Source organism: Scyliorhinus canicula, chromosome 3 (assembly GCF_902713615.1).
Source record: "Scyliorhinus canicula chromosome 3, sScyCan1.1, whole genome shotgun sequence".
Classification (NCBI taxonomy): Eukaryota; Metazoa; Chordata; class Chondrichthyes; order Carcharhiniformes; family Scyliorhinidae; genus Scyliorhinus; species Scyliorhinus canicula.
Genome location: NC_052148.1, coordinates 12,232,743 through 12,251,479, shown reverse-complemented (window position 1 = coordinate 12,251,479; position 18,737 = coordinate 12,232,743). Strand labels below are relative to the sequence as shown.

At 49.3% G+C, this 18,737-nt stretch overlaps 1 protein-coding gene across 1 annotated transcript in view; it reads right to left on the bottom strand.

Moving 5' to 3' along the window:
- Window positions 1-508: 508 nt before the first annotated feature.
- Window positions 509-18,737, bottom strand: part of dysf (dysferlin, limb girdle muscular dystrophy 2B (autosomal recessive)) — a 450,750-nt gene continuing 432,521 nt past the window's right edge. Inside the window, exons 54-58 of the mRNA XM_038793128.1 lie at window positions 18,032-18,131; window positions 15,110-15,276; window positions 8,803-8,912; window positions 4,766-4,913; window positions 509-2,429 (exon numbers count right to left, since the gene is read on the bottom strand). Of these exons, the coding sequence (XP_038649056.1) occupies window positions 2,391-2,429; window positions 4,766-4,913; window positions 8,803-8,912; window positions 15,110-15,276; window positions 18,032-18,131 (564 nt within the window). The 3' untranslated portion in view covers window positions 509-2,390. The remainder of the gene's footprint in view (window positions 2,430-4,765; window positions 4,914-8,802; window positions 8,913-15,109; window positions 15,277-18,031; window positions 18,132-18,737) is intronic.

Sequence of the window (18,737 nt, the reverse complement as noted above, 5' to 3'; positions counted from 1 at the left end):
GGCAATGTAACAAATACATTGGCACAAACACAATGATATGTACAGCAAAATAGAGAACTAACTACAAAAGGAACAGCTAGGTTGAAGATCTCAGCCATTACCAAGGCTTGTTTGTGCAACAGTTTTGGTCTCCTCTGAGGAAGGATGTTCTTGCTCTCGAGGAAGTGCAGCGAAGGTTTACCAGACTGATTCCAGGGACGGCGGGACTATCATATGAGGAGAGATTGACTAGGTTAGGATTGTTCTTGCTGGAGTTCAGAAGAATGAGGGGGGGTCTCATAGAGACTTAGAAAATTCTAACAGGACTAGACAGGGTAGATGCAGGGAAGATGTTCCCGGTGGTGTGTATGTCCAGATCCAGGGGTCACAGCCTGAGGATTCCGGGTAAACCATTTCGGACAGAGATAAGGAGACATTTCTTCACCCAAAGAGTGGTGAGCATGTGGAATTCATTACCACAGGAAGGAGTTGATGCTAAAACTTTGAATATATTCAAGAGGCAGCTGGACATAGCACTTGGGGAGAATGGGATCAAAGGCTATGGGGAGAAAGCAGGATTAGGCTATTGAGTTGGATGATCAGCCATGATAGTGATGAATGGCGGAGCAGGCTCGAAGGGCCAAAAGGCCTTCCCCATGCTCCTGTCTTCCATGCATCTATGTATCTATGTATGTATCTAACACTCCCTAATTTTGCACTGTGATTTCATATGGCTCTTGTGGCAGAAATCCAATACAATGCCCCCCCCCCACAACCTTTTTTCTTCACAGCCTTAGTGAGATTAATGTAAAGAGGGACTCACGCCCAGTGGAGGTTTATGATGGAGTGTGGAGGGAGCTCTCGAGGTACCCATGCAGAGGGAGATCTCAAAGCTCCAGTGTGGAGGGAGCTCTCCGGGTTCCAGTGTGGAGGGAGCTCTCGAGGCCCCAGTGTGGAGTTAGCTCTCGAGGCCCCAGTGTGCAGGGAGCTCTCCAGGCCACAGTGTGGAGTGAGCTCTCCGGGTTCCAGTGTGCAGGGAGCTCTCCAGGCCACAGTGTGGAGGGAGCTCTCGAGGCCCCAGTGTGGAGTGAGCTCTCCGGGTTCCAGTGTGGAGGGAGCTCTCTAAGCCCCAGTGTGGAGTGAGCTCTCCGGGTTCCAGTGTGGAGGGAGATTTTCAGGCCCAGTTTGTGAAAACAAATATTTTTTTGTTTCTTTCTTTCTGAGGGATTCATTTAAGTATTTTGTACAAAGGATGTGAGCAGAGTAACTTGCAGATCCTCGAACACTGCCCCACAATTCTGCATGGCTGAATACGTTGCCATTCAATGGGTACAACCAGCAAGATACAACTCCATTTGCTACACATTTACTCAAGCTGAACTGGAAACCCCATTAACCCTTCGACAGCTGGGCTAAAATGACAAAAGAAAATCATAAGGTATAGAAATCTCAAAGAACCAACAGAAGTCTCACCACCACCTTCTCGAGGGTGATTAGGGATGGACAATAAATTCTGGCCTAGCCAGTGGCACCCATACCCCATGAAATAACTAAATAGACAGTTGGTCAGTGAACAGATTAAGATTCTTCGTGTTGATTGGTTGTCAAGCAGCGATGGGCAGGGAGCTCACAGTGCGGTGTCTGATGATATGCAAGGCACCATCTTTAATATGAAAGTCCTTGGCTTGCGTTCTTCGTAGCATTGGATCTTCAGAGGCAGGGGAAGGTGGAAAGATTTGTCAATGACTGCAGGTTTTTCTCTGTGTCTCTGCCTGCCACACACATTTCTTGGCTCCTCTCCTCAAGGCATTGACTCTCGGTAACCCCCCCCCCCCCACCTTAGTGTGTCATAGGCTGGAGTCTGATATTTACCGGCATGGGTGAATTTGGTCTTGAGGTGGAGGATTTGGAGGGGGGGAGTTTAGTGCAAAAACAATCCCCAGGTTATCGCGAAGCTTCAATGGGAAAGGAGTTTGTACAGTGTGTCCAGAATGGGCAGCGGATGCCACCATTGCCTGCTTCCTGTCTCGATCGCAATGCCAACACTTAGCCTTGCTTGAGAAATATAACGGCACTCTCGATGAAGCCGGCGAGCTTGGGGAGGGAGAAAGTAAGAGGAAAGGGGAGAGGAAGAGGACGATGGAGTCTGCTGAGATCAGCGCCAGCGTGGTTGGCGTGGAAACCGAGGGCCCTCGGCAAACTCCAACAAGGTGCCGACAGCGTGTAAAAGCAGCGGAGTGCCCGGAAGCCAGGCGCCTGCAAGCTACTCGCCACCAGCCGCAAGCTCTTTGCTTGATGCCGGTAATTTTATATTCGAAAGGCTATACTGTTTCCTGTAAGGTCAGGTTTCCATTGCAGGTGAAGCAGTGACACAACTCGCGATGGGGATCACCACCTCATACAGCCGGGTCTCAGTTAAAAGGTTTCACCAACTTCATGGCAGCATATTCCTGCAGAAACGAAAGGGCAAGAGTTAGACAGTCTCATCTTCTATTGTGTACTGTTGGGAACATTATTAATTGGCCCTGCTGGATTCTAGCCATCCACCCACTTTGTCAATTTATCTCCCTCAATCGTCCTCGTCAGGAATTTCTGTTCCGGCTCTTGCCCACTAGTTATCAATTCCTAAACTATTCCTAGATCCAACCCAGTCTTTGTCAAACTATCTTTCCTGAATACATATTTTTCTTTCGGGTTGTATAGGGCGTGCAAGAAGAGACATGTGGGGCTGGATTCTCCGATTGTGGAGGTGTGTCCTGATGTTGGCGTGGGAACGGGCGGTTTGCTGGGGGTTAGCAGGAAGGCAGCATCGAGAACCCACCCGGCTCTAGCTGCCGATACGACCCGGAGAATTGCCGGGTCCGTGGCTGTGCATGCGCACGGCGGTGGTCTGCAGCGGCTGTGCTGTGCTTCATGGCAGCAGCCGCTTGCGGACCCCGCCCGCAAAATAATCCACCCCTTCGGACGGCCCGCGCCCCCCGGTCCACCCCCCCCCCCCCCCCCCCCCCGAATAATGTCCCTCCCTGCCAGCGGGTCGGTCCTCCCCTGACTGTGGCGGCGCTGGACTGAGTCCGCAGCCCAGCGTACTCTAGCTTTGGAGGGGGAGGGGCATTGTGATGCGGCGCCGCCCCTGATTTGGTCGGTTTATTCTCCGGTTCGGTGTCGGTGACCGGAGAATCCAGCCCGTGGTGTCAAAGCTTACACCCATCAGGACAGACTCATTGGATGTTAGTGTAATTCAGAGCGCACTCAGGATTGCTCAGCAAGTGTTGTACAATCATAGGATCCCTAGACATAGACATAGGACGCGATTCAGTGATCCTGTTGAACCAGGTGCAGATTCGGGTGCAATGGGTGAATTGAAAATGAGTCCCAAATCAGACTCCGCGGCATGCTGGGTACAATCACTGGGTGAGATCCAGGTCTGAATATTTATATGGCCCACTGGAATGGCGGATTCACTAAGTGCCCGGGACGCACCGCTCGCTGGTACCCCTCAGTATAGCGAGAGATCGGGGCGCTATTTAAAAATGGTGCCCTGATCTCCGAGGCTCCCGATGTGACCCCTGACCCCCACCAAATCCACAATGCACTGGGAAAGGTCCCCAGCCCGCACCTCTCCTAACATTTGGGTACCCTAGCCTGATCGCCAACACACATAAAATGCCAGCTTGACAACTTGGCAGTGCCACCTGGCAGTGTCCTTGCCAGCTGCCAGTGCCACCTGGTTACCTTGGTAGAGCCAGGCAGGCACCCAAGTGGCACCCCAAAGGGCGTGCTCCTGGGCACCTCCCATCCCCTGGGAGACCCCAGGAGTGCCGTTCTGTCTGGTCAACGTTTGTGGAGACCATGGCGGTACAGCACTCGTCCAAGGTCTCCGAAGCAAAGGGGTTCGATCCCAACACCTCAGGTTCCTCAAGAAACTGCATATTAAAGTGAGACTAGCTCGTCTTGTCTAATGTGCAGATTTGCTAAAAGGTAATCCTGCCCACAACGGGTGGGATTGGCATCGCAACATCTTGCAACATTGTGTTCGCTATCACGAGTCTTTGCGAGCCGGGTAGATCCCGGAGCGAGTCTCCCGGCTTCTATCGGCCACGCTGCACCGCGGCGAACTACTTTTCGGGCACAGTGCGGCCCTTGTCTCTTTTATCAGCACGACTGATTGATTTCCCTTCGATTCCTTCATCAAGACACTTCTCCTGCATCCCCTTATCCCACTCTTTAGATTTTCACGAGTCTCCCCATGTGAGAAAGTTCACTCCTGCCTCTGATTGTAAGATTGTGCCCCTTATTCTCAGCTCTCTAAGACCAGAGGAAAATAATTTTTCTGTAAACATCAGATGAATTGCGATGAATAATTCTCAAAGATCTAGATTTAAGTTAAGAGACAGGAGGTTTTGAGGGGATGTGAGGAAAGGCTTTTTCATCCTGAGGGTGGTAGAGACAGAAACCCTCATATTTAAGATACATTTAGATGAGCATTTAAAATGCTATAGCATATAAGGGTATGGACTAAGTTCTGGAAAATGGGATTAGAGTAGGTAGGTGCTTGATGACCGGCGTGGACATAATGGTCCGAATGGCCTATTTCCACGCTGTAAAACTTTATTATCTCCGAAGTGGAACAAGTTACAATGGAGGGAATGGCTTCATTCAATGCTGTAACTCTAGGATCTACAGCCATTGCAGAATTACTGTTCATGCTACAAACATTGGGAATAACCTCACACCTATGTGCACTATGCAAACACGTGTAGGCGCAGTCAGGTGTCTCGCAACTTACCGGGAAGGAGTACAGGAATACGACGATAAACAGAACCAAGAGAAAGAACACGAGCAGCCCGAGAATCACCCAACGGAACTTCCTCCAGACGATGTACTTCAGGGTCTTGAAGGGGGAAGTGAACCAGAGGAAAGAGGTGTCCGGTCGCCTGTCATATAAAGATGGGAGATTGGTGAGGACTTGGTGAAGTTATCGAGGCGTGATACGTTAACATACAATAAATCACAAACATCGGAACAGTAACGGCACATCAAAAAGTCACCGATTGGCTGTAAAGTGCTTTGGGACTTTTTACAACTTGCCAAAAAAAATACCTGCAGCAACTCAGCTCACATAACCAATGAACTTTCCTTCCCAAATGGATAAGGGTTAGGGCAGAGTTGAAGTAGGGAGCCGAAGTCTTAGCCTATCTCTAGGCTGCTCCAAATAGAAGAATCGCACGTGCATCGTCAAAGACATCATAAGGCAGACTGACCAAAAGGTGCCACTACCTCCAGGGATGTTGGGGAGTTTTCTTTCTGTCTATGGATACTGAGCATAAAGGTGTTGAGGTTTCCAGGTGAATTGAGTGTAGGTTAGCTCACCGTCTGTGAACTCCTGGACATAATTAATTAATAATAATCATACTAAGGATAATCTTTTATTGTTGTCACAAGGAGGCTAACACTGCAATGAAGCTACTGTGAAAATCCCCTCGTCGCCACATTCCGCCGGTAAATACCTGTTGTAATTTACGCCTGCAGGACCTGGCTTCACAGGCGGCCTCTAGGGTCCTCGGGGGGGGGGGGGGGGGGGGGGGGGGATCTGGCTCTGGGAGGTGCCCCCACGGTGGCCTGGCCCGTGATTGGGGCCCACCGATCTGCGGGTGGGCCTGTGCCATGGGGGTACTCTATTCGTCCGCATCGGCTGCTGTCAGCCTCCGCCACGGCCGCGCGGAGATGAACCCCCCCCTGCGCATGATGCCAGCTGGTGATTTAACCAGAGGGTCATTACACCTTAGGCGAGCGTTTGAGAAGGTGGGGGAGCCAGTAGCACAGTGGTTAGCACAGTTGCTTCACAGCTCCAGGGTCCCAGGTTCGATTCCTGGCTTGGGTCACTGTCTGTGTGGAGTCTGCACGTTTTCCCCGTGTCTGCGTGGATTTCCTCCGGGTGCTCTGGTTTCCTCCCACAGTCCAAAGACGTGCAGGTTAGTAGGATTGGCCATGATAAATTGCCCTTATTGTCAAAAAAGGGGAGGTGAGGTTATTACGGGGTTACGGGGATGGGGGTGGAGGTGTGAGCTTAGGTAGGATGTTCTTTCCAAGGGCAGGTGCAGACTTGATGGGCTGAAAGGCCTCCTTCTGCACTGCAAATTCTGTGTAACTAACCTCAGCTGGTATGGGAATTGAACCCGTTGTTGGTGACTCTCCCCATCACAAACCAGCCATTCAGCCAACTGAACTAACCCAGAAAAATAGATATAATGAATAATTAAATCGAAACTTGTCTTTCTCGACTAGGTGCAAATGGAACCCAACAGAATTGCATGATTCCCATGAGTCAGGAGTGTAATGGAACACTGTCCACTTGCCTGGATGAGTGCAGCTCCAACAACACTCAAGAAGCTCAACACCATCCAGGACAAAGCAGCCCCGCTTGATTAGCATCCCTTCCACAAACATTCAGTCTCTCCACCACCGACGCACAGCAGCAGCTGTGTGTCGCATCTATAAGATGCACTGCAGGAACTTACTGAGGCTCCTTCAACAGCACCTTGCTAGTCAACAGCTTCTACCATCTAGAAGGACAAGAGCAGCAGATACCTGGGAACTCCACCACCTGGAGGTTCCCCTCCAAGTCACTCACCATCCTGACCTGGAAATATATCGCCGTTCCTTCACTGTCGCTGGGTCAAAATTCTGGCACTCCCTTCCTAACAGCACGGTGGGTGTACCTACACCACATGCACTGGCGGTGATTGTGAAGAAAGCAGCTCAGCAACACCTTCTCAAGGGCAACTAGGGATGGACAATAAATGCTGGCCTAACCAGCGATGCCCACATCCCACGAACGAATAAAAAATAGAAATGCACAGGGGATACACCACGAGAACAATCAACATCTCCCCTAATCATGGAAACATGGCAATATTTACCCTCCACTGAAGCAAATAGTTTGAATCACAGTTATGCAACGTCTTCGCATTTCCCTTTAACACCTTCTCCTTCATTATTCATTTAAAATCTATTTCTTTAACTGCCTATCTACATTTTCTTCTTTTCCTTCAATGGTCTGCCCAATCTAATCTTTAATGCTGGCAAAGGTAGTAAATATCCCAGAAGATATCATAATAATAATCGCTTATTGTCACGAGTGGGCTTCAATGAAGTTACTATGAAAAGCCCCTAGTCGCCACATTCCGCCGCCTGTTCGGGGAGGCCGGGACGGGAATTGAACCCGCGCTGCTGGCCTTGTTCTGCATTACAAGCCAGCTGTTTAGCCCACTGGGCTAAACCAGCCCCTATCCTGCTGTAGTTAACTAATTGAGAAGAAACCCAGTTTATAGTTTTGAACAGCTTCAGTGAAGTAGCAGAGCACCCTGGACAATTCACCCTCCTGTACCTCCAGCTCCCTCCAGAATGTTGTGACCGATTCTCCTTCAAGACCCTCATGTGGTGACGGATTCCATGTCTGTGAAGTAAATCCTTCTGGTTGGGTGGTGGTTACGTTAACTGGCTCGTAATCTCGAAGCTCAGACTAATAATCCAGAGAATTGCAAGATCAAATTCCACCCCGTCAGTTTGGGTTCAATTAAAACAAATATAAAAAAGCTGCTGGCAGTAGAACTGACCTTAAAGCTGTTGGACTGTTGCCAGAACACAACAGCATCATTTCTGTCCTGTCTGTGTCTCTGGTCTCCACACCCAATGTCGTTCAATCTTAACTGCTCTCTGATGTGGCCTTGCAAGTTACTCAGTCGCGGTAAAACTCCTCAACCACCAGGAGCAACTAAGAATGGACCAAAAAAGACCATCCCGTGATAAGACCATAAGATATAGCAGCAGAATAAGGTCATTCGGCCCATCGAGTCTGCTCCGCCATTCGATCATGGCTGATAATGTTTCTCATCCCCATTCTCCTGCCTTCTCTCTGCAACCCCTGATCCCCTTATTAATCAAGAACCTAGCTATCTCTGGTTGAGTTGATGTGACAAATAAGCCTTTGTGCGTAAAGTATTCACTCTAAGCTCCCTCGTTACGCCTCAAGCACTTGTATTGAGTTCATGCCACCTTCTTACTGACTCGCGAACGAGTTGAAATAATCTTGCCCTGTTAGATTTATTAGATTCTCTGCTCGACCTTCATGAATGCAGCCCTTGTCTTTCGGTCTCTCACAAGAACTATATCTCTTCATCCCTGCTATCGTGCTCGTGCATCTAGACGGCACCTTTTCCACACTTTTTTGCACAATGAGGTCCATAGAAACACTCCAGGCAGGCCCTAAACATAGGAGCTCTCAATGTTCCGACATCAATATTGCCAAGTGGAAGAGCAGCCAGGTCACACACCATCCTGACTCGCACAACTATCGGCCATTGCTTCTTGGTCGCTGGGTCACAATGCGGGGAATCTCTCATTATCGACACCGTGGGACTGCGGTGGATCAAAGAAAAAGCCCATCACCACCTTCTTAAGGGGAGACTAGGCATGGGCAACAACTGCCATTTTGTGCCAACGATGCCCACATCCTCAGAATGATTATAAAACTGAAGTTTCTGCCGACGCTTATTTCAGGGGCTGGTTTAGCTCACTCGGCTAAATCGTTGGCTTTTAAAGCAGACCAAGCAGGCCAGCAGCACGGTTCGATTCCCGTACCAGCCTCCCTGGACAGGCGCCGGAATGTGGCGACTAGGGGCTTTTCACAGTAACTTAATTGAAGCCTACTCGTGACAATAAGCAATTTTCTTTTCATTTTCATTTTCATTTCATTTTTACTTCACAACACTCCTAAGTGCTGAGCTGTAAACGTGGCTGGGTATCTAGACAGCGACAGCTTACTTTGGATTCTCGAGTTTAGGGTTCATGTTGGGCTCGTCGCGACCCTGTCCGGCAGGTCTTTCCTCCTTCTCCTCTGCTGACACTATTTCCAGTGTCATCTCCACTTTGCCCTGGGTAAGGGAAGGCACAGACTTAAAATGGGGGTTTTGATAACTTCAACAAACAGAGCAAGAAAGCAGTTTATCCAGAGTTTACAAACTGGGAAACAGCGCAAAGTCAAAGAAGAAGAGGAAGAATCTACATTTCTATAGCGCCTTTCACAGCATCCCAAAGCACCTCTTGAATCTGCTCCATCATTCTGGAAGATCATGGCTGATCTTCGACTCAGCTTTCCTGGCCTATCCCATATTCCCGTACAGCCCAAAAAATCTATTACTCCCCGGTCCTGAATGTACTGAAGAATGGAGCATTAACCATCTCCCTGGGGCAGAGAATTTTCAGGATTCAAAAGCCATTAATGTGAAGAAATCTCTTTACAATCCAGTCCCAAATGGCTGGCCCCTTACCCTGAGATTACGACCTCCTTGACTCTTTAGCCGGTGGAAACAACCTCTCAGCGCCTGCCCCTGTGAAGCCCTTGAAGAACTTAGGGCGCGATTCTCCCAAACCGGGAGAAATCGCAAGGCTGGCGTCAAACCCGGGCGGGTTTGACGCCAGCCCCCCCCTTCCCGACCGGGAACCGATTCTGGTCCCCGGTCGGGGCTAGCAGCCCGACGCCGTAAGCTCCGGCATCACGGGCTTAACGAATTTCGTTAAGCCCGCTTGCCCGAGTTAGCGCCGGCTGACGCGTCATATGACGTCAGCCGCGCATGCGCGGATTGGAAGACTCCAACCCGCGCATGCGCGGATGACGTCATCGCGTATTTGCGCGAAACCCGCGCATGCGCAGGCCGGGATGCCCCTCAGCCGCCCCGCGAAGTGATACAGCGGGGCGGCGGAAGGACAAATAGTGCGCGGGCATCGGGCCCGCTGCCCGCGATCGGTGGGCACCGATCGCGGGCCCATGGCACCCTTGGCACGGCCGTGGTACTGCCGTGCCAATCGGTGCCATGGTTATAAAATGCGAGTGTTTACGGCCGTTTTTACGAACGGCCAGACTGTGTGTTTGCCGTTCGTAAAAACAGCCGTAAAGGGCTGGGAACTCGGCCCATCGATCAGCTGAGAATCGCTGCCGGCCGTAAAAAAACGGCGGCAGCGATTCGTGTTGGGCGTGGGGGGGGGGAGAATAGCGGGAGGGCGTCGGAACAGCGTGGCCGTAAAATTTTACGAGCCACGCTATTCTCCGCACCGTCGGGAGTGCGGAGAATCTCGCCCTTAATCTTTCAGTAAGATCACCCTCTCATTCTTCCCAACTCCAGAGTATAGGCCCATCCACTCAATCATTCCTTACGGGAAAACCATTTCACCCCAGAGATCATCCACCTACTCATTTCAACCCCGTGACGGAAGGGAAATGCGGCAGTCAATTTGTGCACAGAAAGCTCCCACGGATACCAACGTGGTGATGGCCAGATAATCCTTTTTGTCAGCTGTAGGCTGAGAGATAAATATTGGCCAGGACTCGGGCGGCAACCCCTCCCTCCCTGCTCTTCTTTAACTAGTGCCTGAGAGGGCCATGGTTCAACACCTCTGACAGTGCAGCACTCCTGTCGTACTGCACTGCAATGTGAGCTCCGTGCACATTTTCTGATGTACAGGAACAGTCTGGTTAAAAGGTTACTAAGGTAACCGACTCAGCTGACTGTGTGACAATTAACTGTTAATCGCCTGAAGTCTGAATGGGGCCTCCCTCAGTAGGTGTTGGTTACGGTTGAAGCTTAACTAGTGTGTGACACACCTCAGCTCGATTTAAGAAAGGGACTTTTGGAAGGACACAATCAGTAAAATTCATGCACAAACATTTGGGAGAGAGGGCAGCCTGAGTGAGACGCAACCAGATTGAGAGCGTGTATCTGGGAATTTGGTGCACAGTGGGGCCTCAGTGCAGAGGGGAAAGAGGTGCTGTTTGGTGGGTTTTTTTCTTTCGAACTTCTTCATCTTCAGAATAGTCTCGCCCTGCTGCTGGAATGGAGGCTATAGAACCGTCAGATGAGACAGGGGTGGTGGGGGGTGCAAAGAGGAGGTGGTGCCGCAATATTAATCAAGGAGTCAACTACCACAGTGAGAAGGGCTGATATCTAAGCAGGCGCCTCAATTAAAGCCATATGGGTGGAAAGTAAAAACAAAAAGGGGGCAATCACGTTGCTGGGAGTGTACGATAGGCTCCAAAACAGTCAGGGAGAAATAGAAGAGCAGATATGTAGGCAAATCACAGAGAACCATAAAAACCTTAAGGTAATAATATGAGGAGATTTTAATCTCCCCAATATTAATAGGGGTAATCAGAGTGTGAAAGGCTTCGAGGAGGAAGAATTTTTAAAGTGCATTAAGGAGAGCTTTCTGAGCCAGCGCACAAAGTCCCATAAGAGAGGGGACGATACTTGACTTAATTTTAGGGTAAGAAGCCGGGCAGGTAGTCGAGGTGTCAGTGGGGGAGCATTTTGGTGATAGTGGCCACAACTCAGTAAGATTTGAGATAGTTCTGAAAAAGGACAAAGGTAGGCCGAAAATAGGTTTCTGAATTCGGGGAAGTCAATTTTGATAGGGTAAGACAGGATCTGGCCAAAGTGGACTGGGAGCAGCTAATGGCATGAAAATCCACATCAGAGCAGTGGGAGTGATTCAGAAAGGAAATAGAGAGAGTACAAAGCAAACATGTTCCTGTAAAGGTAAAGGGTGGGAATAAAATGTCCAGAGAACCCTGGATGTCAAAGGAAACACAGCATTGGGTACGCAAAAGACCGGGAGGCCTGTGGCACATGCAGGGGGGGCTCAAAACAGTGGAAGCCCTGGAGGAGTTTAGAAAGTGCAGGGGGTTACCTAAAAAAATAAATTAGGAGAGGTCATGAAAAAACACTGGCAGGATAAATGAAGGAAACTCCCAAGGTGTTTATAAGTATATTCAGTGCAAGAGAATAACCAGGGAAAGAGTAGGGCCCATTAGGAACCAATGTGACAACCTGTGCATGGAGCTGGAAACACAGGTGAGATATTAAATGAGTATTTTGCATCTGTGTTCACTATGGAGAGGGATGATGTAGGTACAGAAAGCAGGGAGGGGGACTGTGATACAATTGAACAGATTAGCATTGAGAGGGAGGAGGTGTTAAGCAGTTTTAGCCAGCTTAAATATGGATAAACCCCCAGACCCAGATGAGATGCATCCTAGGCTGCTGTGGGAGGCAAGAGAGGAGATTGTAGAGGTTCTGATGCTAATTTTCAAATCCTCTCTGGCCACAGGAGACGTGTCAGAGGACTGGAGGACAGCTAATTGGTGCCATTATTCAAGAAGGGAAGTAGGGAAAAAACAGGTAGTTACTGGTCAGTGAGTCTGACATCAGTGGTAGGGAAATTATTGGAAAAAGTCTGAGGGACAGAGTTAATGTCCACTTGGCGAAGGGAGAATTAATCAAGGATAGTCAGCATGGCTTTGTCGACGGGAGATCATGTCTCACAAATTTGATGGAATATTTTGAGGAGGTGACTAGGTGTGTATATGAGGGAATGTGTGGCTTTTGGCAAAGTCCCACATAGGAGACTGGTGAAGAAGGTAAGAGGCCATGGGATCCAGCGCCAATTGGCAAACTGGATCCAAAATTGGCTTAGTGGCAAGAGGCAGGGGCAGATGGTCAAAAGTTAATTTTGTGACTGCAAGTCTGTGTCCAGTGGGCTCGGTGCTGGGTCCCTTTAGTGTACATTAACGATCTAGATATACATGTAGGAGGTATCATCAGTAAGTTTGCAGATGACACAAAAATTGTGGTGTGGTAAACAGTGAGAAGGAAAAGTCTTCAATTACAAGATGATATAGATCAGGGGTGGGCAAACTTTTCCGTGCAAGGGCCACGTTCAGAAATTCACAATTTTGAAGGGCTGCCTAGTATATTAAGTAAAATCATTAATATTTAAAATAGCCCAAATAAAAGGTTTTTAAAGAAAAAAAAAGCAATTAATTTTTATTAATTAATATTTTAAAGTAGAAACTTCACATGAAACACATGTTGTGTCAAGCAATGATCACTCTACTCAAGTCAACGTATCCACCCTATACCATTAACCCAACAGCCCCCTCCATTAACCTTAAAATTAAAAAAAAAAATTTAAAATTAAAAAAAAATTAAAAAAAAAATTTTTTTTTTTAATGACTTGATCTTGGTGGGCCGCATAAAGACCTTTGGCGGGCCGCATGCCCACAATTTGCCCACCCCTGATAGAGATGGACTGCTCAGATGAGCAGAACAGTGGCAAATGGAATTTAAACCTGAAAAGCGTGATGCATTTTGGGAGGGCGAACAAGGCAAGGGAATGCTTGGGGCTGGTTCAGCACAGTGGGCTAAACAGCTGGCTTGTAATGCAGAACAAGGCCAGCAGCGTGGGTTCAATTCCTGTACCGGCCTCCCCAAACAGGCGCCGGAATGTGGCGACTAGGGGCTTTTCACAGTAACTTCATTTGAAGCCGACTCGCGACAATAAGCGATTATTATTATTTTTGTTTTGTTAGGTCATAGCTGGAGCACTGTGTGCCGTTCCCGTTACCACACTATAGGAAGGAAGTGATTGCATTGGCGAGGGCGCAGGGGAGATTCACTAGGATGTTGCCTGGGCTGGAGCGTTTCAGCTGTGGAGAGAGACGCTGGGTGGGCTTCGACTCGAAAAGGCTGAGGGGGGCACTTCATTGAGTTGTACAAAATTATGAGGGATATAGATAGGGTGGATAGGAAGAAACTTGTCCCCTTAGTGGACGGGTCAAAAGCCAGGGGGCATAGATTTAATTAAGGGGCAGGAGATTTGGAGGGGATTTGAGGAGAAACATTTTCACCCAGAGAGTGGTGGCAATCTGAGACTCACTGCCTGAAAGGGTGGTGGAGACGGGGACCCTCAAAACATTTAAGAAGCATTTAGTTGAGCACATGAAATCACCATCCGACCAACCCTGATCCTAACCACGGAGCAAGTGCTGGAAAATGGGATTAGAATAGATAGGTTCTTGACACGATGGGCTGAAGGGCCTCTTTCTGTGCTGTTAAACTTTATGACTCAATTACACTGTCTCCGAACGAATCTGACAGAAAGTTCCTCCAATTAGGGATTGGAAAGACAGAAAACATGTCTCAGCCCTCTCCAACATTGGAACCACCTCCGGCCCTACAACCCTCTGCGCTCCTCTGATTCTGGACCCGTGCCTTACTCTCCCGCTCCCCCTATTCACTTTGCCCCACCATTGTGGCCGTGCCTTCAGCCATTAGATCGCAAGCCCCAGAGTTGCCTCCGTAAACCTCTCTCACTCCAGCTCCTTTCCCGAACCCCTCAGTCAAGATCACTCTCTCAGCAATCTGGGCCGGGATTCTCCCCTACCCGGCCGGGCGGGGGTCCCGGCGTGTTGGAGTGGCGTGAACCACTCCGGCGTCGGGCCGTGGAAGTCTCTGCACCTTTAGGGGCTAAGTCCTCACATTGAGGGGCTAGGCCCACGCCGGAGTGGTTCCCACTCCGCCGGCTGGCGTGAACGGCCTTTGGCGCCATGCCAGCCGGGGCCGAAAGGACTTCGCCGGCTGGCGTAAGTCCGATCACGCACCGGAGCGTCAGTGGCTGCTGACGTCATACCGGCGCATGCGCAGGGGAGGGGGTCTCTTCCGCCTCCGCCATGGTGAAGACCATGGCGAAGGCGGAAGAAAAAGATTTCCCCCCCCGGCACAGGCCCGCCCGCCGATCGGTGGGCCCCGATTGCGGGCCAGGCCACCGTGGGGGCACCCCCTGCGGTCAGATCGCCCTGCGCGCCCCCCCCCCAGGACCCCGGCGCCTGCCCGCGCCGCCTGCTCGCGCCGGGAAGGTAGGTGGTTTAATCCACGCCAGCGGGAGAGGCTTGTCAGCGGCGGGACTTCAGCCCATCGTGGGCCGGAGAATCGCCGCAAGGGGCCCGCCGACCGGCGTGCCGCGATTCCCACCCCAGCCGAATCTCGGGTGGCGGAGAATTTGGGACACAGCGGGGGCGGGATTGACGCCGGCCCCGGGCGATTCTCCGACCCGGCGGGGGGGGTCAGAGAATCCCGCCCATGGTCTCCTTCCTTGGTTCAGCGGCAAACGCGCCATTACATTGTCACAAAGCGCTTTGGGAATGTTTACCTCTCTGTCAAAGTTGCGACATGGACGCAGGTTATTGTTAGACCCGAGATTATCCGCAATTTGAGCAAGGATGAGGTGGAGGACTTACAGCGAGAATCTTCTCCCCCTGTGTTTCAGCTATGCAAGGCCACCAACCCTTCACTGACTTCTGCTCAAACAGAGAGACATACTTATCGTCCTCGAGAATCATCAGGCCACACTTCTCAGCTGACTTGGCGGGCTTGGGCATTCTGTTAAGATCCATCTGGACAGAGCCTAAGGCAAGGGGAGAATTTCAATCAGAATGACGTTACAAAGGCTGGCGTTGATAAGACAGCTCATCACATCTCTCAGGCTTCACATACACTCAATCACTTGGAATCACAGAGGCTGCTGTTGCGCAGAGGAACGCCCCAGCAATCTTTCACACAGCAAGGTCCCCCAAACTGCGATGATCTGAATCAGTAAACCTGTTTACAGTGCCAATGAATGCTTTGTCTTCACATGCTAGTTGAAGCAATATCAAAGCACAAACAAAGAACAAAGAAAAGTACAGCACTAGGAACAGGCCCTTCGGCCCTCCAAGCTTGCACCAACCATGTTGCCCATTTAAACTAAAATCTTCTGCACTGCCGGGGTCCGTATCCCTCTATTCCCATCCTATTCATGTATTTGTCAAGATGCCCCTTAAATGTCACTATCGTCCCTGCTTCCACCACCTCCTCCGGCAGCGAGTTCCAGGCATCCACTACCCTCTGTGTAAAAAACTTGCCTCGTACATCTCCTCTAAACTTTGCCCCTCGCACCTTAAACCTATGCCCCCTAGTAATTGACCCCTCTACCCTGGGAAAAAGTCTCTGACTATCCACTCTGTCTATGCCCCTCATAACTTTGTAGACCTCTATCAGGTCGCCCCTCAATCTCCGTCGTTCCAGTGAGAACAACCGAGTGTATTCAACCTCTCCTCATAGCTAATGCCCTCCATACCTGGTAAATCCCTTCTGCGCCCTTTCTAAAGCCTCCACATCCTTCTGGTAGTGTGGGTTTAACTTCTCTATCCCACTTAGCATTGATGTACGGCTTTTGGACCTGTTTTACCTCTCTAATTCTCCCTCGGCGCATGTCTCTCTTCACTTGCAATAATCCTTATCCATGAAGTCCATGACTTTCGCTTTTGAATTTTTCAATTTACCCCCCCGTTCAACAGTTTTTTGGGCAGATTCCTACTACCCTTAAGAGTGAAGAAGTGCTTCCTGATATCACCCCCTGACCTAACCCCCTTGCTCTGGACTCAGCCAAACCAACCCCCCCACCCCCCCACCCCACCCCAACCAGAATAAATATTTTCTCTCCGTTTCTTTGACGGAATTCTGAAGCAAACTCATTTCGATCACGCATTAATCTTCTGTACGTACGGGAATACCAGCTTAGTCTATACAGTCAGTCCTCGCAATTTAACACTTTTAGCCCTGCTTTGTACTGGTTCCAATGTATTTCTAAAATTTCCCACTCGGGATGTGGGCGTTATTGGCAAGGCCAGTGTTCACTGCACATCCCCAACTGTCTTCAAAATGTGGAGGTGGGCCTATACTTAACCAGGCAACTTAAGAGGTCAACACGTTAGGGTGGAGTTCCATTTGGGAAAAGTGCTCTAATGCATCTCAACACTTATGCAGCGCTGATCGACTGAAAAGTGATATGATGGATTCAAAAGTGAAAACAAAACAATGGTTGAAGACTCTTATGACAGCACGGTAGCACAGTGGTTAGCACTGTGGGTTCACAGTGCCAGGGACCCGGGTTCGATTCCTGGCTTGGGTCACTGTCTGTGCGGAGTCTGCATGTTCTCCCTGTGTCTGCGTGGGTTTCCTCCGGGTGCTCCGGTTTCCTCACACAAGTCCCGTACCAGCCTCCCCGAACAAGCGCCGGAATGTGGTGACTAGGGGCTTTTCACTGTAACTTCTATTTGAAGCCTACTTCTGACAATAAGCGATTTCCATTTCATTTCATTCAAGATATGCTTGCTAGGTAATTTGAACATTCTGAATTCTCCCTCAGTGTAGCCGAACAGGCGCCAGAATGTGGCAACTAGGGGCTTTTCACAGTAACTTCATTGCCGTGTTAATATAAGCCTACTTGTGACACTAATAATGATGATTATTTTTATTATTATGTCATGATCTGAAATCAGTTGAATGTCCACGGCTTGTTAACATTGATCTGCTATTTTGTACCTGTTCTTGGAATGCACTGATTGACAGGTCGTCTGCCGTAGTTTAGAAATCCGTCTGGACATTTTCAATAGGCTTCATTGTTTGGGAACTATAACGGTTTGCTCTGGCAGCTGAGCCCATCGTGAGTGATTAATTTTCAACAGGTGAGGACTACTTATCTCAGCAGGGGGCTGTATTCCTCTCTTGATTGATATTTTAAATAGTTAATGAAGTGATTATGTGTCTTTAATATGGTAAGTGAAGACACATTTGGTTTTACAACAGCATAATTACTTGAAGAAATTCATTTATAGTGGGTTGTTGAATAATACTGATTTCAATACGAAATGTGTTTGAATGGGAGCACTATGGGATCGTTAGAAGTTTGTTTATAATATCCAATTCAAAATCAATGATCATGAGATCTGCCCAAGGTGGATACTGGGTGAGTGCAAATGAAGGATACATGGGGGAGCATGAGGGGATATTACAGATGAGGAGACATGTGTCAATCAGGGTCATAAGTGGGTATGGAGAGAGCATGGGGTATGAAGGGGCAATAGTGAATGAGGGGGACAAAGGGTCAGTGGGTGATGTAGATGAGGGATACGGGTTTGAGGGCTTGATGTTTGTAACCACAACTGGCCTGATGTCCAAGTAAACAAATTTTGAAGGAATTGCCATGTGAGGAAGATTTTGAATACGGCCTTCCATCTCCTCCAGACAATTCTGATGTTTATCCACAACATTCCATAGCGTCTGTGTACTCTTAAACCCCCGTGGTGACATCCCCAATGAGAGATTTTAGAAGAACATACCCAGGTAATCATCAAAAGAAAACTTATCATTGTCCCAGATTTGGATGGTGAACTGAGGTGCGATTTTAGTCTCTGTTTTATCCAAACTCCAGAAATGTTCCTGCAAGATAACCAGAGAGAGAGGTTTGAGGTTGTGAGCTTCCCTTATGGTTTAAAAATAGCAATGAAATCAGATACAACAAGAAGCTACCAGCTTGGATCCCAGAGTCATGTTGAGATTGCTGACCTGCATTTAAAGTTCAGTATCAAACACTACCAGGACAGGTACAGCACGGGGTTAGATACAGAGTAAAGCTCCCTCCACACTGTCCTCATCAAACACTCCCAGGACAGGTACAGCACGGGGTTAGATACAGAGTAAAGCTCCCTCCACACTGTCCTCATCAAACACTCCCGGGACAGGTACAGCACGGGGTTAGATACAGAGTAAAGCTCCCTCTACACTGTCCCCATCAAACACTCCCAGGACAGGTACAGCATGGGGTTAGATACAGAGTAAAGCTCCCTCTACACTGTCCCCGTCAAACACTCTCAGGACAGGAACAGCACGGGGTTAGATACAGAGTAAAGCTCCCTTTACACTGTCCCCATCAAACACTCCCAGGACAGGACAGAGCAGCCAGCTTGATTGCTCACCATCCACAAACATTCACTCCCTCCACCATTGGTGCACAGTAGCAGCCGTGAGTACCACCTACAAGATGCA